At 34.5% G+C, this 22,003-nt stretch overlaps 1 protein-coding gene across 2 annotated transcripts; it reads left to right on the forward strand.

Moving 5' to 3' along the window:
- The first annotated feature begins 830 nt into the window (after positions 1 to 830).
- Positions 831 to 15,453, forward strand: LOC113226997 (O-acyltransferase like protein-like). Of its 2 annotated transcripts, none has more exons than XM_026459847.1 (13): positions 831 to 866; positions 1,223 to 1,514; positions 1,881 to 2,060; positions 2,639 to 2,718; positions 3,011 to 3,204; positions 5,123 to 5,237; positions 6,071 to 6,279; positions 6,812 to 7,005; positions 10,372 to 10,510; positions 10,921 to 11,107; positions 13,918 to 14,060; positions 14,956 to 15,064; positions 15,250 to 15,453. In XM_026459847.1, the coding sequence occupies exons 2-13, from the start codon at positions 1,327 to 1,329 to the stop codon at positions 15,315 to 15,317; spliced, it is 1,806 nt and encodes a 601-aa protein (XP_026315632.1). In that variant the 5' UTR covers positions 831 to 866; positions 1,223 to 1,326; the 3' UTR covers positions 15,318 to 15,453. The 2 variants fall into 2 exon arrangements, with proteins under 2 accessions (XP_026315632.1, XP_026315634.1); XM_026459849.1 differs by having other exon boundaries at positions 1,884 to 2,060.
- The last annotated feature ends 6,550 nt before the right edge of the window (positions 15,454 to 22,003 follow it).

A 22,003-nucleotide genomic window follows, 5' to 3' on the forward strand; every position in this document is an offset into this window, starting at 1 on the left:
ATTTGGATTCGCGAAACTGGAATTAATCCATGCTTTAAATCATTAACAAAAGGATACTGTAGGTGTTACAAGTATCACTGTTGTGTTAATTTATCGATATTTTGTTTTGTTACTCTTATAAAATGTTGTTAATCAAAACTACTTTTGTGATATTGAGCATATTGGTGTTAATCAACAAAGCAAATAGTGATCAAAATAACAGGGCAGACATTGTACATGAAACCGCATATACAACTTTTGATTCAAATATATACGAAGAAATTTTAGATGCTGAGGAGTGTAGAAAACAAATACAATATTTGACTTTGAACGATTCGCTTCTGATGATGACATGTAAGTACTATTAAATGTTTTAATTAACATTTTGTATCATTCTACAAATTAATATTGTATTGAAACTCTCAAAACTCGAACAAAAGTCATTTTTCGCCCTCAATATTGCGACTACTAACATAAATGACTGCAATATGATCGTTAACTTCGAGGAAAAATTTGTGTATTCTGACAATTTCGGCACCGTACTAAATGATATTTTTCTCTCACTGTCTATCTTCAATTAAGCGCAAGAATAATCAAAGCCCTCCACGGAGATGTCACCATTGATAACTTCGGCCAGAATGGCGTTTCGTGCATCTGAACTGCTTATCGGCTATTTCGCCAAGTAGTGCTGAATAGCACCATTTTTGGGGCATTTATTTATGCCAAGATATCGGATGTTCTCGGGCTCACTAGCATTTGTCGTAATAATAGCAATGGGCTTGATGACATGCACATAAGTCCATGGAAACTGGGCAGACAGCTAGCGTGAGATGCAGATTTTGTGGACACTATGGCCCTCGAATGTCCAAATCAAGCATGAGCGCCAAGTAGGCACACAGAACTGCAAAGTGTAATAATTCCATTCTCAATCAGTGCCAAAGTAGTGCTTTTGCAGTAGAAATACGCAGTCCCTGGTAGCCACAGGCAAAACTTCTTGCTAAGGGACTTTCAGTACACCTCATTAAAAACATTACATGACAAAATTGGTCGACAAAAATCTAGTCGATATCTATGTTAATAATATTTTGAACTTAATACTCACAATACACGAAATACCTAGATAAGTGGTAAAAAACTTATGTTACATTCCTAGGAGAGTGTATGCCATCCTTGTCCACATATTCTTTTACCATCAGATGAGATTGTAGACAAACGTATTTTTTAAAATAAACTAAACTTACAGTTCTCGATGCAGGACCAAGAATACCGAGAGGGATTTTGCAAGGTAATCTTCTAGATCTAGGAAATTACCGTCAATGCCTTGGTATTAACAAAGAAGTCGATGATATGGTTATTGATGGGAAGTATTGTCAAATAAGCATTGTATTATCAAATCTTGTTAACTTTGGGAGTAAAAATGAATTAGAAAACTTAAACAAAGCTGGTAATTCTGTAAAAAATGAAATCTATCTATATGAAAGAATACGAAAAGATTTACAAGCCCTGGATGGGATAGAAACTTCAAAAACTTTAAGGTAGGAATCAAAGTTAAAATTTGTTAATTTTACTGTGACCTAGTAAATAGCCCTCACAATTTTAACATTTGTAAATTCTAAGTGTTTTCCGATACGATTAGCCCTTACAACAAAAACAATAAAGGTATTATATATTCAATTCTGTTAGAATTGAATACTCTTTAAATGATAAATTTTAAATTTTGTTGGCTAAGGTTAAATTTTGTACAAGTTTTTTGTAAAAAAATATTATTTTATTAATTGTAAGACATTGTAGCACTGTCATTGTACCTACGTACTATCATACATCGACTTTGGGAAATATTGAGATATTTAAATTTTCTTTCAAACATAAACAACACTCTCTAATTTTTTTTTTCTTTTTAGAAGGGGTGCAATCAATATCGGTGGTTTACCCTTTAGAGTAGCTATTTGTATACCAAAGCCTTGTTCCACAAGACAGGCGTTATCAAATCTAATTGGTGCAACAGAGTTGGTCAGTTATCAGGAACAATTTTGTCGATTCAAAAATGATAAACCTTGGACTCCGGCGGTGTATGTAGCTATGTAAGTACATTGTATTTATTCTCGTTTAAAACTAGAGTATAAAACCGATAAATGGTTTAAATATTATTGAAACGTGAATTAAGAAAGATTATAAGCTTTTGGAGATGTGGTGCTGAAGGAAGATGAAGGGCATAAGTTTGATAGAAAAGAAAACCAATGAGGAAGTATTGTGAATGGTAAACGAGAACAGAACGATCCTGAATACTATAGATCATAGACGCGGAAAATAATTGGACATTTGATACGACACGACAACTTCTTTAAGACCATTTTGGAGGGAACGATCGAGGGGAAGAGGTCGACCTAGGCGCAGTTAAATATACTTATTAAAGGAAAAAACTGGTGTTGTGTCGTATAAGGAAGTCAAGTAGCTGGTTTATAAGAGAGATGACTAGAAGATGCTCCACCGACAAGAGTATAAAATCTTATGTTTAATGATGATGATGTGTTAAGAAATAAGAGAATACAGTTAAACTTGTTTATTTTTTAATTGTCAGGAACAGATTGAAAACCACAAGTAAATGCTTTCTTTTTATTAGCTATCTCGGCAACTTATTAAAAATGGACTTTGTTTGCAGTGTCATTTTCAGTTTAATTGGTTTGCTGGCTATTCTTAGTACAAGCTACGATATTTGGAATACGGTTATACGTAAACGAGGTAAGTTGCTCTAATGTACTTATGTTACTTTGTGACTTGAGTGAGACTGTTCATGTCTTAGACGGTACGACTAATGCCAAAATAAATCTTAATATATAAAGAAAATCAACCTTTATATTAATACACTCACTCACGGCCCCGCACTAGGGTATCCCTGTGTCGCGGGTGCCATGGACACACACATAGACAACCACAAATTACACCCAAACTCACGAGAGAAACAAATGTAGGCCATATTTAATATTAATATTCTTCTTGTGAATTTTCATATTAATTTCTTTTTTCATTTCAGATCCTAAATCTCTCAACACAATTTGTCTATCGTTCTCAATATACACAAATTCACGTAGTCTCGTCACGTATAAACCAGTTCGCGGTGCTTTAGAATGTGTAGATGGCATTAGAGCAATATCTATGGCTTGGATTGTGGTCGGGCATACGTTTGGTTCTTTTCCACCATTTATAAATAGCTTGGAATTTATGCAGGTATTATAATTATTATTATAATGTAATTTTTTTAGTTTAAAGAAATTCAATTGCATGCAATTTTAAAAAATTGCCTTCAAAACCACAAGTTTGTTGTGGTTGGCTTGACTCTAACGGACACGTTACAACTCATAATCACTATTCAAAACCTATTTTTTCTTGTGTTCATGGTCCTGGTATTGTTACTTCTTTTTCTACTAAGAAGTTCCTCATCACCATCCACAACAAGCAACTTTGATGGATATTTAATTTCATTGATTGTCAACGAAACTTTGGTGGACGCCTGCACTGATAATGGCGTTCCGCCCACAGCACGCAATGAAAAATTCGGAGCATCATCAATTTGCAAATGTAACTTTTCTGCAAAACAGTAAGAGATTATTGAAACCGAAGCATCAGTATCGACCAATGCATCGCATTATAAAAAGAGATATAAAGGGTGCCCTATCTACTTCAAGACTATCAACTGTATACAAATTCCCTGAACGACCAGCTGCGTCTTGCTGACATCCACGTTGATTCACTCCCTTGTGCTTGTGAATACACTTGATGTGGTGTATCCGCTACGATTGGTGCCTGTGGTGTTTGATAAACTATATGACATGGGTTCACCTATCGGTGAAGAATCACCTGTGCTTGTCAACAGTGAGAGTGATCCTTAGGAAAACATATTGGTAATTCGATACCTTGTTGTCCCACATTGTAATCTTAATCAAATATATCTTCCATGTGCATAATTGCTTTTCTCAACTCATCTTTAGACAAAAACAAATTGCTAGCAAGCATCCATTGAAAATTTGGTGTCAAAGTCATCAGATAATGTCTGAGAAATTTTACATCATCATGTATCTTTGCTTTTGTCGCCAAAATGTCTAGATTATAATAATAACTTAACAGCAATTCGTTAGGCATCTGTTGTCTATAATAGAACTCTTGGGCGTAATCTGTTTGCGAGGAGAATTGCTCTTTTAGTTCTTGCGCAATGATGTCATATGTAGTGTATAACGAAAAATTGGCATTGTACCATTAAAGAGCTGGCCCCTCAAGATACAATGCAATCACGCACCTTTTTTGCATATCTGACCATTAATAATTACGCTGATCACCTTAAACTGATTTATAAATTCGTCTACATCATTTAACCCAGAAAACTTCTGCGCCGCGATACGATTCATTTACTATCTTGCCCTTTTCACTAGCACAAGGATAAACTACTAAATAAAAATAAAAATTACGACCTTATGTGTTTCTTCTTCCTTCCTTCGGAGAGTTTTCCATAAAATTGTATAAAATTTCTCCACCACTTGTAAGGCGCCCCCACCATTTGTAAAGGAGGCACTTTTCAATAAGAAACGAGGATTATATTCATAAATAAAACTTTACTTCAATTATTATCAAGTCAATGTCAAGTATTCAATTTGAGAGCTTTGTCCAGAACTTCTAGATATCTATTTGACAACAACCTTCTATTACTTATACAATTCTAAATATAAACTGATCCAGACTGCTACAGTACAATAGAACAGAGTGGAGTAGAGTGAAACGGAGTAAAATTGGTAGACTACAGTGAATAAGTAGTACATAAAACATTTATTGCTATTGGTGGTCTCCATATAGAAACCGCGTCCTCGATTTGTACTTTATTGTGCAACAAAATGTAAATAAATAAATCGTCTGGGTAGATGCCACCAGTCTGCTGTATTCCATATTAAAGGGTTATAGAATAGTAAGAATCAACGTAATTACACGCACAAATTATTTAAATTTTTTTGTTCTTGCTGCCATTTGAGATATTAAAGTTCTGAGCACCCCAAACGCCCGTGTGCGGCTGTAATTCGTTCTATGAAATGGTCTGTCTGATTTTTATATCGTTGCTTGATTTTAACACCACTTATAAGTTGTTTTTATATTATTGCAGTGGGGTATGTCATTTGGTTCAATATGGGTGACTGCATCACCAATTGGTGTTGATACTTTCTTCACGTTAAGCGGTTTGCTGATTGTCTACACTACTGTTGGGAAACTTAGCAATAGTAAGTATCTATTTAAGAATATCGACTCTCTGTTGTTCGTATAAAAAAGCGTAGTCCTTATATATTTTTATTTTATCGGATACTACGTCATACACGAATTTATTACAATAACGCACACACTCATAGCCCCGTACTGAGTAAATCATATGTACACAACCACAAATTACATCTAAACTCACAATATAAAGTAATGTGGGCCATACAAATATTGAAATTGAACCTGAGACCTCTGCCTGCCAGACCAGCATGGTAACCGTTCAGCCACAGAGGCAGTTTTTTTTTATATTTTAGACATTTCTATTTTTTGTTTCTACTTTGTTTTGTTGACTTTCGCAATGCTTAGTGAATTACCAAATATATTTCTTGACTAGGAGCAATTTTACGTCACAATATTATAAAATAATTATTTTACACAAAGGTTTATCATCAGATTATTTGTCTTCATGGACATGGCTATTTTTATTTAACTGCCTCCGTGGCCGAACGGTTACCACGCCGGACTGCCACGCAGAGGTCCCAGGTTCGATTCCCGGGCCGGGAGAAATGTTTGTATGGCTTACATTTATTTCTCTCGTGAGTTTGGGTGTAATTTGTGGTTGTCTATGTGTGTGTCCATGGCACCCGCGACACAGGGTTTCCCTAGTGCGGGGCTATGTTGAGTGTGTACGTTATTATTATTACTATTATTATTATTATTATTGTTGGAAACGAATCTTAAAAAAATGATCTATGGCCGGTCGAGTCTAGCGATTGCTGGTTTCTTGTTTACTCCAGAAATAACATTAAGTACTTTTATGAACACATCTTTATTCTCTAATTTGCTTATCTTACAGTGAAACTATTGAAGAATCTTCATCTATTTTACATCAATCGATTTCTACGAATGTTTCCTCTATTGGCCACTACGGTGTTGCTGCAAGTTGGTGTATTACATTATATTCATGATGGTCCAATTTGGACTAGAGTTGCTGGCAACACTGAGGTCTGTAGGACAAACTGGTGGTCAACATTACTTCTTGTGCAAAATTATTTTCAACCAATGGTACGTATGGTATATGGTATTTTCTATTTCTTTAAATTTGTGAGTATTTTATGAGATAATGTAAAAGTAAGGATTTGTAATACTATTGTTGCACATGATGTGCCGCCGACTGCTCGTTGCTCGTGCTTGGGCAACCATTTTAGTCTCCGCAGAATATCGGCGCTGCAAACGTATTAAGTTGGAAGCATTGTGCTGAGCCGAAACCTTTTCAATGCATTATTTGTAATTTGTAACCTTCATTTTCTTGTTATATGTAATGCTGTGATGTAATGTGCTGAATAAATGCTTTATCTATCTATTCGTTATGTCACTTGTGATTTCTGCCATCTAACATTTTTAACGGATGATATATGTCTAATTTTTATAAACTTACTTACGTATAGCTTAATTTCTCAGTTTTATTTTTTAGTTAATTCTGAAAATGTAAAATTATTAATGTAACACTGTACGCTATATTATTGTAACACTGTATATTATCATTACTTGAACTGGTTAAATATTTGATTCTTTCAAGAATATTGTTTAATTCCAGTGCATAGGTCACACTTGGTACTTGGCAATTGATATGCAACTACATATCCTGTCTCCACTAGTCTTATTCTGGGTATTGTCAGGCAAAAGAAATCGTGCCTGGTCAGCTTTGATTGTTGTATTATTGATTTCTCTCACTGGATCAACAATTTACAACTTCTTGAATGATTTCATCAGTACTACTGTACGACCTGTGTAAGTATTGTATATGTTTATAATGTACTGGCCATATTTATCGAAAATAATAATATCAAGCTTTAATATGGACGCCGATATATAATAGCTACCAACCTACCCAACCTACCCAACCTAACCATGTCCTTTTTCATCAAAATTCCGTACCTCTTCCATAATCTGTAATTCTGCTTTCCCAACCCTTTCATTGGCTTAATGCGATGGTAAAGCCGTAATATTAAAAAGTAGTAGTATTAGTAAGTAAAGTATTGCATAAATACAAATTGATTGCTCGATATTAATGTCCAATGTTCTGAATACATTATATTATTCAATTATTGATTAAAAATATATTATATATCCGGTGAAACATTGACTTCACTTATATTTGCAAAAAGAAGGATGGCGAACGATTGTGAATACTTGTTGTTTTCTGCTACTACGAACTAACATCTGAAACGAAATACAGGACAATATTATAAACAGAAAGCCGTGGCAGCAAAGGGTCGTGGGTTCGAATCCGGACCTCTGAGTTTCTAGGAATTTATGTGCGAAATTTAATTTAAAATTTATCATGAGCTTTTCGGTGATGGAAAGCATCGTGATGAAACCTGCACATCAAAGAAGGTTCACAACACTCGGAAAATGTGTGAAGTCCTCAACCCGCATTGGACCAGCGCGGCGGACTACGGCCTAAACCCTCATCACCAAAAGGAGACCTGTGACCAGCAATGGGACGTATAAATGGGTTGATGATGATGACGATGATGATGATTATAAACATAACCTAAATCAACTTTATAATCCCAGCTTCTACAGGTTGTACTCCATTAGAGTTTTTGATGCTTTGATAATGAATCACAAGTATTGATAGATCTTCTAAATGCACGTCGTCAAAAACACTGGGTCACAAAATACACGGGATCTCGCCATCCTTCTTTACAGAAAATGATTGAAAAATTTTATTTTTTTGTTTTTAGGGCTACTGAGTCCATTTGTGAGTTCTTTCATGTTTCTTTCATGTTGTATTGTATTGCACACATCGAGTATATAACCAGAAATAAAGACGAAATAAGGGCCATATATTTCTGGTAACACATTAGCGATATTGCTCTTATAAATATCAACTCTCTTTTGCACTGAAATATAGACAGACCAACTACTGACCTGTGTGGACGTCTCCGTATATTACAAAAAATATTCTGTATTTATTGTAACAAAGATAATATCTCTAACAATGCTGTGCTGTTCTATTCGGTGGTGTGGGAAAAACAGCGAAACATCTAATTACAAAACAATTTTCATAAAAAAAAAAAATTTTCGTCCAATAATGCAAAGCTCAAGTTAATTGGTCCATTTGAAGTGAAACAGTTGACGACACCCATTGACGACACTCGTCATTTGTTTCGATCTCGGGCTAGCCAATCGGAGCGCAGTTGTCACGGTAATGACATGGCAAAATAGTTTTCAAACAAATTAAATGACATTTCGTCTCTATTCCTGGTTATATACTCGATGATTGCAAATCATGCATTCCTTTTTTAATCCATGTATCTATTTGAAGTCCACTTCAAACAGATATGGCCTAACTGTATGGGAAAATAAAAGGAGTGAGAAAAAGAACGGAAATGAACACAAATACTTATACATATATACATAATGACAATCAATCAAACAATAATGAAAAACTAAGCGCATTTGCATATTGCATCCGGTTTGTATTCATTCCGAATCCGAGACTACATAAATCTGAAAAACTCGGACCCATTTCGGATGTAGCTTCTGCCCTAATTGCGATCCGAATCCGAGAAAATACGACTATCGCTTGTTGGTTTGGATTGTCTTTTCTCGGATTCGGAACTGGGGGTCTATTTTCGATCGCCGTCCGACATCCGTCCGAAACAATTACTGTCAAATAAGTAATATTCGACAAAATTAAAAGACAAGTATTAAGTATGAAGCTTCATTCGCATCACGCGTCTTTTCATTTGGTCAAGTATTGCTTATTTGGCAGTAATTGTTTTGGACGGATATAGAACGGAGATCGAGAGTAGACCCCCTGATACGAATCGGACGTAGTGCGCAAAAGCAAGAGCTTCTTATCTTTGCTATGTCAAAGATGACATAGCAAAGATATTAAAAAGCTAGAGGTTAGCGACACTCGATGTTTTTCTATATGAATTTCATTGTTTCACTTTTTTTACAATTATATTATTATATCTATGTTTCACTAGGGATGCGACACATCCTACAAATCTTTTTCTATATATTTTACAACAGTCTCTTTAACTTATAGTTTTATACTTAAATTCTAAATTTAAACGTGATTGTTTTTGGCGCCTTTGTCTTGACTTTAGTGGGTTTTTTTCTGTTTTACTTTGATAGCGACAACGTGTTTTCCAAAAATATTAATAAACTGTAAGTACATTTTCTTGGTCTTGCTCACTCGTTGTTAGCACCCTTCCCTTCACCCATTGATACAGTCCGCTATACCTACTATTCTTAACGTTTGTAAATTTGAATAGAGTTCTTTATTGTTTTTCATTCATTTATTACAGCTATGTCCGCAAATGATAAAATCCAACTCAAAATAATCAACTGAATGCAATATATCTTACAGATCATTACCTTTATTTTGTGTCGTATGTACTTATTTATAGCACAGTACCTAAATACATAAAAACAAAAATGTGGTTTAAAAAGGATGTAGTGACTAGAATAGAGAAAGGAATATTGAGGTGGTCTGGGCATGTAGAGCGGATGGATGTACGAACAATTACCAAACAGATTTATGATGCGAATGTGGATGGAAGGGCTTTAAGAGGACGTCCCAGAAGGACGTACAGTGATGTCCTCAAAAAAGCTAGGATCCGAAGTGACATGAGGCCCGAAAGTTGTGTCAGGATACTGGACTAGGAAGTGAGCTTATGTATGTATGTACAAAAAATTTGGGGTTCATGTCGATAACATTTTCCTTATCTTTCTGATGTTATAATCTATATTTCACGAATCCATATTATGATGAATAATATTTTTTATTCTATATATGTATACATATAGAAGTATTTTACATAGGGCCTTATAAACCCATATTGATCCTGGGCTCAGATCTCTCTTTAGGTAAGACCTGTGGTGACCCGCACTGTCCGAATGCAAATTGAGATTTGCATGTTTCCCGAGATTTTTTCTTTCTCTGACATGAAGGGCTTACCATCTTCATCATTGTAATAATTAGATAACTAAACCATACATAATCAATAGGACGTAGTGGCTAGCCGAGAACCGAGGGCTTCCAATTTGGAAGTTCCAATATAGAATACTAGCATCTCTTTACTAGGCTATCGCTGCTACACCTACATACATTTGTATAAACTTTTTTGTTTTCAGATTGAGACCAGGAGAGGGTCAAAGATACTCGAAATACTATTACTACAATACATTAACGAGATCTTCACCTTTCTTTGTTGGGATGTGTTTTGGGTACTTGATCCACTTTTGGCGAGAAAAGAATATTCGAATAACAAAGGTAAATTGAATCTTTAACGATCGCATTAAAAATGTAAGGGACAAAATATATTAAATTTGGTTTGATAATGCCAATTTCGTGTAGAAATGTCATGTGATACATATGAATGAAACTTGGCTTAATAATATTTCTACATAGTGCACAGAATTATGTCGTCACACTGCAACATAGTAGAAATTGTATGAAAACGTGTTAAGTGCCAGTGTTGCATTAAAAAAATAAAATAAAAAATGTATGTTTAGGGCTTTTCAAGGCATTAGTGATTAGGCTTTCATCGGCTACATCATCGTTTCTGTGACGGTGTGCGTGCGTTGGCAAGACGCTGACGCTCGAAAGACGCTGGTGCGGGGGGTCTCTTACAGTACTGGCTATAGCATATTCAATCTGATTCAGGCACTTTAATTTTACAGATCTGGAGTTATATATTATGGATTGTCAACTTAGCCGTATTGTGGTTGGCATTCTACGCGACCACGCCGATGAAGAGTACTGATTTCGATAGTCAAACTGTGGAGAACTTAGTCAATTCTTTTATGCGACCAGCGTGGGCTCTAGGGCTTGGCTGGCTTATTCTTGCATGTGTTGAAGGATACGGAGGTGAGAAAAATCTATACTAAGATATTTATTATTGGCCTATAGTGTTCCGGACAAAGGTCTCCTCCAAAATACTCCATTGCTCCCTGTCTTAAGCTATCTCTACTAAGAACATATCAATCTGAATTTGAAATACAAAATTAAGATTGAGTATAACATTTTTAAATATTCAATTTTTTATCCACAATTTTGTATATAATTCTCAAATTAATATCGCAAGGTTTTGCCAAGTTATTGTTACATTTAAAGCCACAAAATAATATCAAAATGTAGTGATTACTGATGGAGCTAATGAACAACCCATAACTTCTGAACCCTAAAAATAAACAAAGCTTTCTTTATAAAACAAAAAAAAAACAAAATTATGGAAAGAAATGTGTTATAAAAATATAAACATAAATATCACACTCGAAGTTTATAGAAAATTCTATATATTTTAAGTATTGCGATTGGAATTATAATTATTCAACCATAGCGAATATTCTCTGGGAAACGTTTCATGTTTCTTTGTTTTTTTTTTGTTTTTCGACCTACTGTTATTGTCAATTGTATATTTATAATAAACAGAATCTTGTATGGTTTCCTTTAAGACTTTCTATTAGAATCGAAATAGAGATTTGCTATATTTACACGCATACTGGTGTAATTAGAAATAAGGCCGACAATGGAAAAGTAAATGATTTTCTAGACATTTATTGTTACTATAACAAAAAAACTACTGATGTTCTCAGTATGTGCTTTCTTTCCAGAAGATTTTTTTTTAAATGTGCCTGTAATAAACGAAAAATAGATTACATGACAAAATTCGAACAGCAATTACCGGATCTTTATAGAACTTGCGCATCGTTTAGTAGTTATATAAAAATCCGCTAGGTAGCATTGATCCATTTTCGGCCGTTTCCTTCCTTCTGACCGAACTTTGATACTCGTACTAGAAGACAAAACCATACTTTATATAACTTTACTAGGAGTCCAATCTCAAGGAAACGGCCATTAGGACCAATTTGACACCAGATATTTTATACTTTTGTGTCTGTTGAACTTGGACAAAAATGTACAATCTATGGAAAAGTTGTGTCAATAGCAAAGTTAGGCTTGCCAATAAAACTTTGTTATAGGAAATAAACACCTCTGTCGGCTTTTAGCTATTAAAGTTTTATTGTTAACGCAACAATATTTTTCTGAATGTGCACATGAGTAAGTTGATATTCATTAAATTTGACCGAGTAGCGTCGCCAATTTATTCATGATAAATGCAAAGAACAGCGATTACATTGATAAAACAGAACCTATTTGCATACCTACACTTAAGGTGCACAGCATATTTAAATTGATTTATAACGGGTAAACACCTAGACGCGTCATGATATGCAATTGACTTTATATTGTACACAACTGAATCCATTTTAACACCCCCCGAGTAGTCTCTAGTTTCCCTGTACAGCCATCCGGACCTCATAACTGATTTCTGATCATCATCATCATTCCTATTGTACGTCCCACTGCTAAGCACGGGTCTCTTCACAGGCGAAGGTTTAGTAGTTATACACATGTACTGTTCAGGTACAGCATCTGGTACACATGCACTGAAATATAATGAGCTCAGTATATTGTATTCTATTTTTAAGTTTCTGGCTTCTCTCGAAAAATTCTGCATATGTCTAGTCATTCATGGGAGTTACAATTTCTTTAATTTTTTCTTAAGAGTCTGTACAGCCTCAGATGGCTTTGGTTAATTCCGCATTACAGTCAAAGTGTTGAATCAATTAATTTGGAGTAAATATACATTAAAATTGAAGATATACACTGATTACCGCACGTTGTGAAAACACGGTTCCGAAAAAATTTCACGATAGAAAAAAAAACACTAACTTGCATCGAAATTTTACAAGAAACCCGCTGCATTCAATAGGTAATTTACACATACTAATGATTTTTTTATCAACTGAACTGAATAAAAAGACTTATAGTATACGATATACATTTTTCAAATGACTAGTTTCGTTTGCAATAAAATAAGTCCCGAAATAAAGCCAGTGTCCCTGCCACTCGGCCTAGCAATAAAGTAAAATTGAACCGTATTAGTACGAGACTCGGTTATTAATTATAAGAGGGGGTTTGTAAAAACAGATAAATGAGCTCACTCGCCATCGTTGCTTTCGGTTCCCTACATGATACGGGCTAACGCGGGCAGCGTTTCCCAAAGAATATTTGTTATGGTTGAATATCTATAATTGCAATCGCAAATATCTACAATTTTCTATAAACTACGAGTGTAATACTTGTGAATATATATTTTTATAACACATTTATTTCCATCATTGTTTCTATTTCGATTCTAATCGAAAGTCTTAAAGGAAACCATACAAGGTTCTATGTTTAACCAACTTAAAAAAGGAGAAGTTTCTCAATTGTACTGTTTATTTTTGTGTGCATGTTACGTTATTACTCCAACATTTGTATAGGTACAGATTTCGATTATTCTTTTTTTGTTAGAACGGGAGTACTAGTAGTGGTCTCGTTTTAATTTGAAGAAAATACTCTATCTTTTAGGGAATGAATTCTGTTTATTGGATTTCCATACAACTTGGCAAATAGATGTAATTCTACAAACTGTACGGGGTCGGTTTTTTGTATGAAAATGTTATTATTTTTTTTAACCAAAGGCGTAATAGTTTTTATAATTGACATTTACTCAATTGTGTTAATCGATTGGAATTAATTCGCAATTCGCGATAAGTTTAGAAAATTGATATGTAGTTTCCCAATCACTTTAAACACTAACGTATATAAATACTATTAAACATTTTCAGGCCCGATCAACTGGTTCCTGTCATTACGAATGTGGAAATTGCCGTCTCGACTCTCATACGCGATATATTTGTTGCATATGCCCATACAAGTCGTCATAGTTGGAACAGCTTCGCAACACATTTACTTTTCTGTGATGAATTTTGTAAGTGACTACATGTCTACTAATTGCTTTATTCTTTTTTTTATTGTTTTTTTTATGATACCAGGTGACTGGAAGAACAAGTCGTGCGCCTGGTGGTTGCATTGACACTCAGAGTTTTAAATCGCAAAGATCTGAAGGTCTGCCTGCGCCCGTCATCCTGGGACATAAGTTGACAAGTCCCAGGTGCATGTAATTTCGCCAGCAGTCTTACCTTTCAAAACCGAAACACAGTAATGCTCTCTTTACACTGCTGGGCGATAGAAATAGGTAAAGTGGCAGTACTTCCCTGGATGAACGCTTTCACAAGGAGTTCTGCTGCTATTAAAATTATATTATGTTTGGTGCTTTGAAAAATTGTTTACTAAAAAACGATAACATTGTCAATGTTATCGATTTTAATCGACGAGTAATTATTTTCATGGTTAATTACATTATTATTGGATCCGTTTTTATGGTAATTTTATCCCTGATTTACCATAACAAACATTATCAATGCCATAACAAAAAAAAAAAACAAATTCTGTAGTTGTCAGTCATACATTTATAAAATAACTATACTAACACATACTTAGAGTAAAATACATACATACAAACGACAAATGAGGGGGTACCACAAGGCTGCCTATTGTAACCTGTTTTGTTATGTGCTCTTCTACAATATTGATGACAGAATAAACAAAAATATAATAATGTGCAATGGTGCACCCATAAATACTATTATATCTAAACCTAATAATAAATTAGTACGCCAACGCGAACAAACAATGAAATAAATATTTTATAAATACAATGCAATAAATTTAACTTTTTTAGAGGTGGGAATAAAAAAGAGATTTCCTTCTTTTTGAAGTAATTTTTCTTATTATTCGTCTCATCTTTAAATTGTCTTTTTCAGATGTACATGTATTTCGGCCAATTTGTGATATTTTTCATAATCAGCTTTGTTTTCACAATTCTGGTGGATTTTCCGTGTACCACTATATTCAAGGTGCTTTTAGGAAGCGGTAAGTTATAAAATTTATAAATAATACACGGTGACCTAAAAACGATATATCAAAAGATCAAAGTTTATACTTATGACTGTTTTGATTAACATTTCACTACTAAATTGAAATAAATTAAAAAATAATATTTTGTAAGGTAAATTTTTGCCCTACTAATAAATATTTTTTATATAAAATTTTTGCAGGTATCAAAAACTCTACTTCAGAGCAAGCAGGTGGTACAAGAAACATGCAAAAAGAAACATCTGATTGATCAAAACGATGTGCTGATCATGAGCAAAACGAATGAGTAACAGGAAATATGTTTAATAAAAATCACCAAACGTAATCTCGTCGAATCATTTCTAAAATATAAATCTAAAATATAAATCTTGTGCCTACACAAGAAGCCTCATAAACGAGTGCCTCCAATCCCTTATACATTATATTACCTATAATATTGTATAAGGTATTGGAGGCACTTCTACAGAAGCCATATCTAAGGCGTAGAAAACGGTTTTACTAGCATAAACCTTTTGTACATAGACGGAGAATAACTTAAGTGTGAATGGAAGTGGAATAATTTTGACTGTTTCTGCCACGACGGCGAAAACTGCCAAATAAGTAGATTTAATTTGCAGGAATCCAAATTGTTCTGATTTTAAAAGTTGTATGGAATTCTTAGGTTTTCGCGTCCCACATAGGAAATGAAACTTTTTTTTCGGATCTAAACCGCCGATATTTGTTTTTTTTATAAACAAACTAAAGTTTTGGACTCTTTACAGATCCCACGATCACGGCTGACTGCATGTTATATATACAAAGAGACCTATAAAGCATTGCTTTATTGGAAACAAAAAACAGTTTAATTATCTATTTGTAAGCAAAACCTAAAAGCCTTGTTTCTATTGTTTTCTTAAAAATTAGAAAGCATTAATGCAACTAACGAGCTGAATACATCGCTCATTTGTTTGGTTATTCTCTTATTTCAAAATGGTCGTTTTCCATATTTGCTTAATATCATTAAGTCAGTATAACAACCGACCTTTATGCCAATAATCACGACTACAATATTCGATGATTATTCGAAATATCATCGTACCGTTTAGAAGTCTTAGTGTATAATGAATTTACCTTGTAAGACATTATTTGTTTTATAGTCGCCCCTATATAAGTTAGAATAGAATAGAATAGAAATACTTTATTTCCAAAAGAAACAACGCAGCACACATACTTACAATTAGCAATGACGATACGTAATTATAACATGAAAAAAAAAATTTAATAAATAATGAAAAAAAGACGAAATAAAAAGTGAAAAAAAAAAACAGTAACAATTAGATAATACACACACACAAGTAACACACAAACAAAGAAGCAATAACTGCAACCATTCATCAGCCGGCTACCGGACACCCACATTGCGTCACACGTCGCAGACAATATGTGTAAATAATAATGTTTTATTATATTATTATTTATTATTAGTTAGCTTATATAGTAAGTGTTTATGCTGCCCTGCTAAGCCGAAAGGCGCTATCTCTGAGTTACGCCTTTTTAGTTTTTTTTATGCCATTCAATAGCTATAAAAATTTCGCATCTAATGGTATAATAGAAATAGCGCTATCTAACTTAAAACATTTAAAAAACCACTAAGAAGTATTTTTAAATACAATACAATTACATAAAATGCAATTTACAAAAAGTCGATTTTCTCAAAACTTATTCCGATTGAGATAGCGCTTTTCGGCTTATCAGGGCAGTATGGGTCCTTGTAACCTGAAAATAAATAAATAAAAATAATAAATAATCAAGTAATAAACCATAAAGTGTACGTGTTGTGCCGTTACGGAGTCCGACATCCACTCAGCTTGGTGTCGTCTCACTGCATGCACTCATATGCTACGACGTTGATTTTCAGTGGATCCGGTAACAGAGAACACGTGACGCGGAACATAGTAAACGACACAGACGTGTACTTTTTGATGTAATTGTAGACGTAGAATTGTATTACTGTAAAATAATAATGTAATTTGTAAATAATAGCGCAATTGTAAACAATAAAGCAATTGTAATTCTTTATTGTTCTTGAATATTTTGCAAGGAAGGAAATATTAATTACTTGCAATATAAAATTTTGATAAAATAATAATAAAAATTTGTGAACACAGGTTGTACAGTACACTATTTGCCGGATGAGTGTAATAAAGAATAATCAAAACAAAATTACAGTCGAATTGAGAACCTCCTCCTTTTTTGAAGTTGGTTAATTAAAACCACAATAATAATCAATATCATAGTCACAATCAACCTTAAAAAAACAGTCAAGCTTATTCTTTCTCAGAGATCATTAACATCAGTCGTTTGACAGTTTTGTAGACACGAATCTTTGATTTTTCCGGCGCATAATCTTAGACATCAATATTATATGGAGAGCTGCCGCATATGTTAAAGTTCCCAGAATGCGGGATTGAATTACCTTTTCCCTGCAATCAGTCTCGTTTATCATGCAGCGCAGGTATTTGAATTGTTGCACAAAACATGTCATCAATAAAAATGTGTCTAGAACTGTATGGATGTGACTCGGTAGCAAACGTTGTAAACGTCAAGCGAGCGTAAAAAAGAGTGCACAAAGTCGCAATACTGGTTCTTTTAATTATTTATAACATTTTTTTTACTATGACAAGTGACGGGACGAACAATGCGATATGCCTATCCACAAGTTACAGTGCCACTTAATGCTTTAAATCACAAAGACCTGAGGGTCACTGCCAATATGGCCGTCACCCTGATACGTGTGTTGACAAGTCTCATGTTCATGTAATTTCACCAGCACCCTTACCCTTCAAAACCGGACGGCAGTAATGGCCACATTACATTACATAAGGTGGCAGTACTTTCGCAAGAAGATCTATTGACGAATTTCAGATGTCATTGTAGTCATGAGCCGTAGAATTATGAATAGGTTAGAGGCTAAAATATGAAATTGCCGTGACTATTTGGAAATGAAATATTAAATACTTACAGGCTACAAACTGTTCCAAAACAAATAGTAAGGCTTCTAAATTTAAAATTCCGCGTCGTTAATTTTTTTTCGCTTTGACTAAGGGCCCATTTAGATGGACAGAGTTTATCGCATACTTCGTGACGAAAAATCGTACGCGATTATCATAAGCAATAATCGCCATAAGATTATCGCATCATAATTTTTACATTGAGGCAAGAACCAAAATCTCGCCTCGATTATGTCATACGAGATTCGCAAGCAACTTAATCGCCTCCTCGACTGTTTACATGGAGAAATATGTAGTAAGGAGATTCTTGCTTACGAGTTTTCGACTTGTCTAAACACGATCTCGTATGACATTTTTTCAAGTTCATACGATTATCGTACAAATCGGTTCGAACCGTTTTGAGTGCAAGAATTGCCATTCGAGTTCAGGGATTACTGCGGTATTGACTATGCATATATCAAAATGACGCAAATATCATTGAAATTTGGAACTGCTGATAGTATTAAGTTCATTACATTGTATAGAAATATACATTGTTTTTTCTTTTTTTTTAATTTTATAACATTTCTTAACCCTTTTTTTTCCTTTTCGTTTCGTTCATTTTTGTCTTAGAAAAGCAGTGATAATCAAAACACCCTCGCGCACTGCACTCGTGGCAGAAACGGCTGGCACAAAAACTCGAAATACGATTTTTGCTTTCAAGTTCTGTTTACACGGAGACGTTCAATATTGAAAGGCCAGGGGATTATCGCTCACGTGGAAGGGCGATAATCGCGAATGTTTAGACGAGGAAAGTTTTTGATATTCTTTCGATAATCGTATCTTCGAGACGAGAAACTCTCTCCATCTAAATGGGCCTTAATTTTGAAATGTTAGAGCTTTTACACACGCGTGACTTTAAGCAGCGACGCAAACGCGCGATTGCATCGATGCAATCACTTATAAATCACAAGCATAGCGATGTAGCGCGCGTTTGTATCGATGCAGTAGCGCGTTTGCACCGATGCAATCGCCTATAAATCGCAAGTGTAGCGATGCTAAAATTCACCATTCTAACATGGATTCCGCTTAAATACGTGCATATTTTGAATACGAGTTCCAACATGGCACTAATGCAGCGCAAACGACTTGAAACATTAACGACCTGTATGAAGCGGATACAACTAACGAACGCGCTGTGTGTATTTGGTTTATCCGGTTCCGCAATGGATACTTTAATCTGGCAAATGAGGCTCGTGGACGACCGCAACCTAAAGCGAATAATGACGGCTTGTATGCTGATGATAACTCCATTCATCGAAAACTATAAAGGCCAAATCGGTAAAAAAAAACTGTCTTGAAAAATTGGTATTCTAATTCTTCTTATCGCAGTGATGGTATACTCTATAATGCAGCGCAAGGTACTCGCAATACACCTTATTGTGTTTCCTTTCATGCATCCCGAAAAAAAGGAAAAGCAGGTAAAAGCTACCATTATCTTAGAGGGTCAAAGAACTTAGACTATATCACTACGTACTTAAGACGAAATATGATTCTTTATGATAATCGCTAACGATCAACACAGTAGGTTAGCCCAAATAGTATTGGAAAAATAAAAAAAATCACAGAAAATTGTTTCTTCATATTGAGTCTGGTAGGATAGTGAAAGTTGAGTGCTATTGTGAAGAAATGCAATTAGCAGAGGAATGATCGTCAATTAATCTGCATACGAGCTACACGAGAATGTGAGACCGCAAACTGGTAAATAAACGTTCTCCACCGCACAGAAGTAGAATATTAAAGCACCTCGCCACCGTCCACACTTACCTAACTTGGTCACTGATTACCGTGTATTCCGCAATTCAGGTAACTATTTATAACACTTCGGTCACGGTGAAGCAGTCTCAAATGAGTTCCAAGGATTTGTAGATTACTGTGCCCCACTATTTTACCAAACAGTAATAAATGAGGTTCCAGCAAAAATGTATTAGAAGTATGGAAATATTTTGATTACTTTAATATTTTGATATATTGTTTTCAGTAGGGCTAGCACGCAAGACGCGACTTGCGCGACAGCGACTTAAAGCACGGGATCGCTATGCGATAATAGCAGTATCTCGCGTTTTATGTCACTCTCGTGCAAGTCGCGCCCTATTGTGCTAGCCCTACTAGTCCTTTCTTTATCTATTTTTGTTTACATTTTTTTATTTAGAACGGCAATGTTATGCGTTATAAGCCCTATTATAAGAAGATATGATGATATTAGTGAGAGCTCGAAATTGCATAATAAAGTGGTATTTGTGTATTTACAGAAGAATTTGTGGTTATGCTAACAGATCAACACTACATATGCAATTCCGAGCTCTGGCTAATATCACTATAATAATACTTTTTGGTATCTACACTTCAATATAAGTCGGTGAAACAGTTTCTGCAAGTCTGTAGAGGGTATCAAATTGTTCTGTGCATATTTTGCACGTGGAAAGCTGTGACTCGGCTTTATGTATACATTTTCAAAAGCCACATAACATAAGTTAATATTATATTGTTTAAACGCCCAGTAAGGCTAAGATACTTTACAAATAAAGGTTCGACAAAAAATAGAATTTCGAAAAAATTGCTCAAAGTAAGACTGGTTCTTTTATCTATATGAAACATTTTTTGACGGGGCAAACAATTCGTGCGCTTGAGTGTAAGCGACGTATCTACCCATAACAGTTGCAGTGCTACTCAGAGCTGTAAATCACAAAGACCTGGACCTGGACACTGTCACGCTGAGACGAGTTGACGTTGAAGTCCCATGTGCTAGTAATTTCACCAGCACCGTTACCCTTCAAAACCGGAAGGCAGTAATGCTCAAATTACAACAGCTCTGTTGCTACTAAACATTCCGTGAGTCTTTTTTAAACAGTGATTTTTATTTCAGGTAATCATTTTAAAATGTCGACTTTTTGTGATATCAGAGATTTTTATCAAGTGTGTATAAAAACAAATGTGATATAAGTATATCTGGGTTTTGTTTATCAGCGTAACTGTGTTACGGATTCAATTAGTCACATCAGCCAATCGTTTCAAAATTATATAAATTATTGACGTATTATATTGGAGCCAGTTATTGCTTCAAACTTTATTTAATAGAATTTAAATTTATTGTTTACGTGACGTGCATTGCAGCCTCATTTTTTTCAATATAGGGTGGTGGCGCTAGGGACCGACAAGCACCAGTGTTCGACAGCCTTTTTTAAATTCATTTCTAATAGGATTTAGAACAAAATTTTTTTATCATAATAACACGTTTTTTGTTTGTAAGGTCAATTACTGGGTTTTCATTATAGGTAAGTGTCGATTACTGGTCAGTTAATCAGTGGATTTTTGGTGTTCATTACTGGAGATTTAGAAAAATTCTAGTTTAGAGGTTCTTTTAGTAATAATCATTATAGCTTTTTTATGAAATGTACTACAGCATGATCTTGAAGATTGTATCTGACAAATAAACTAATCACTATGGATTATCTGACACGGTTTTTTTTGTTAGTGTTCGATCTTTGTATTAATAATTTTAATAAACTATTGGAGGCATTTTACAAAAATAATTGAATATCATGGTGGTCAAACATCATAACATTACAATTTTTTATTGAATTGATATTCTATGAATTGAAAATATGAAATTTTTTATGATCATAGACACAATAAACAATATTTAATACATACAAACAATATTTAAAAAGTAATTATAACGTTTGAAAATGGAACCCTTTGGTATACAGTTTTTTTCATCTGTCTGTCACTTGTTTTTACAATGTGGCGTCATTTTAGAAATTGATTGTCTACATCACCATGGATTAAACTCGTGAAAATTTTCGTAGTATGATTTTCTACGACTTTAAGTGTACTTTAACAGCTCGGCGGCGCTTCGCTCGGCTTCAAACTGCTTTTGGCGATGAAGCACCATGCGAGACGACTA

Source organism: Hyposmocoma kahamanoa, unplaced genomic scaffold, assembly GCF_003589595.1.
Source record: "Hyposmocoma kahamanoa isolate Upper Pololo Valley unplaced genomic scaffold, ASM358959v1 202, whole genome shotgun sequence".
In the NCBI taxonomy this organism is placed as follows: Eukaryota; Metazoa; Arthropoda; class Insecta; order Lepidoptera; family Cosmopterigidae; genus Hyposmocoma; species Hyposmocoma kahamanoa.

What these genes read in the sequence shown, in the direction of transcription:
- LOC113226997 (XM_026459847.1), top strand. Translation starts at nt 1,327, where the DNA reads ATGGTTATTGATGGGAAGTATTGTCAAATAAGCATTGTATTATCAAAT. An exon ending in AGAATATTCGAATAACAAAG is followed by an intron (nt 10,511 to 10,920) that starts GTAAATTGAATC and finishes TTAATTTTACAG; the next exon opens with ATCTGGAGTTATATATTATG. An exon ending in ATGTGTTGAAGGATACGGAG is followed by an intron (nt 11,108 to 13,917) that starts GTGAGAAAAATC and finishes AAACATTTTCAG; the next exon opens with GCCCGATCAACTGGTTCCTG.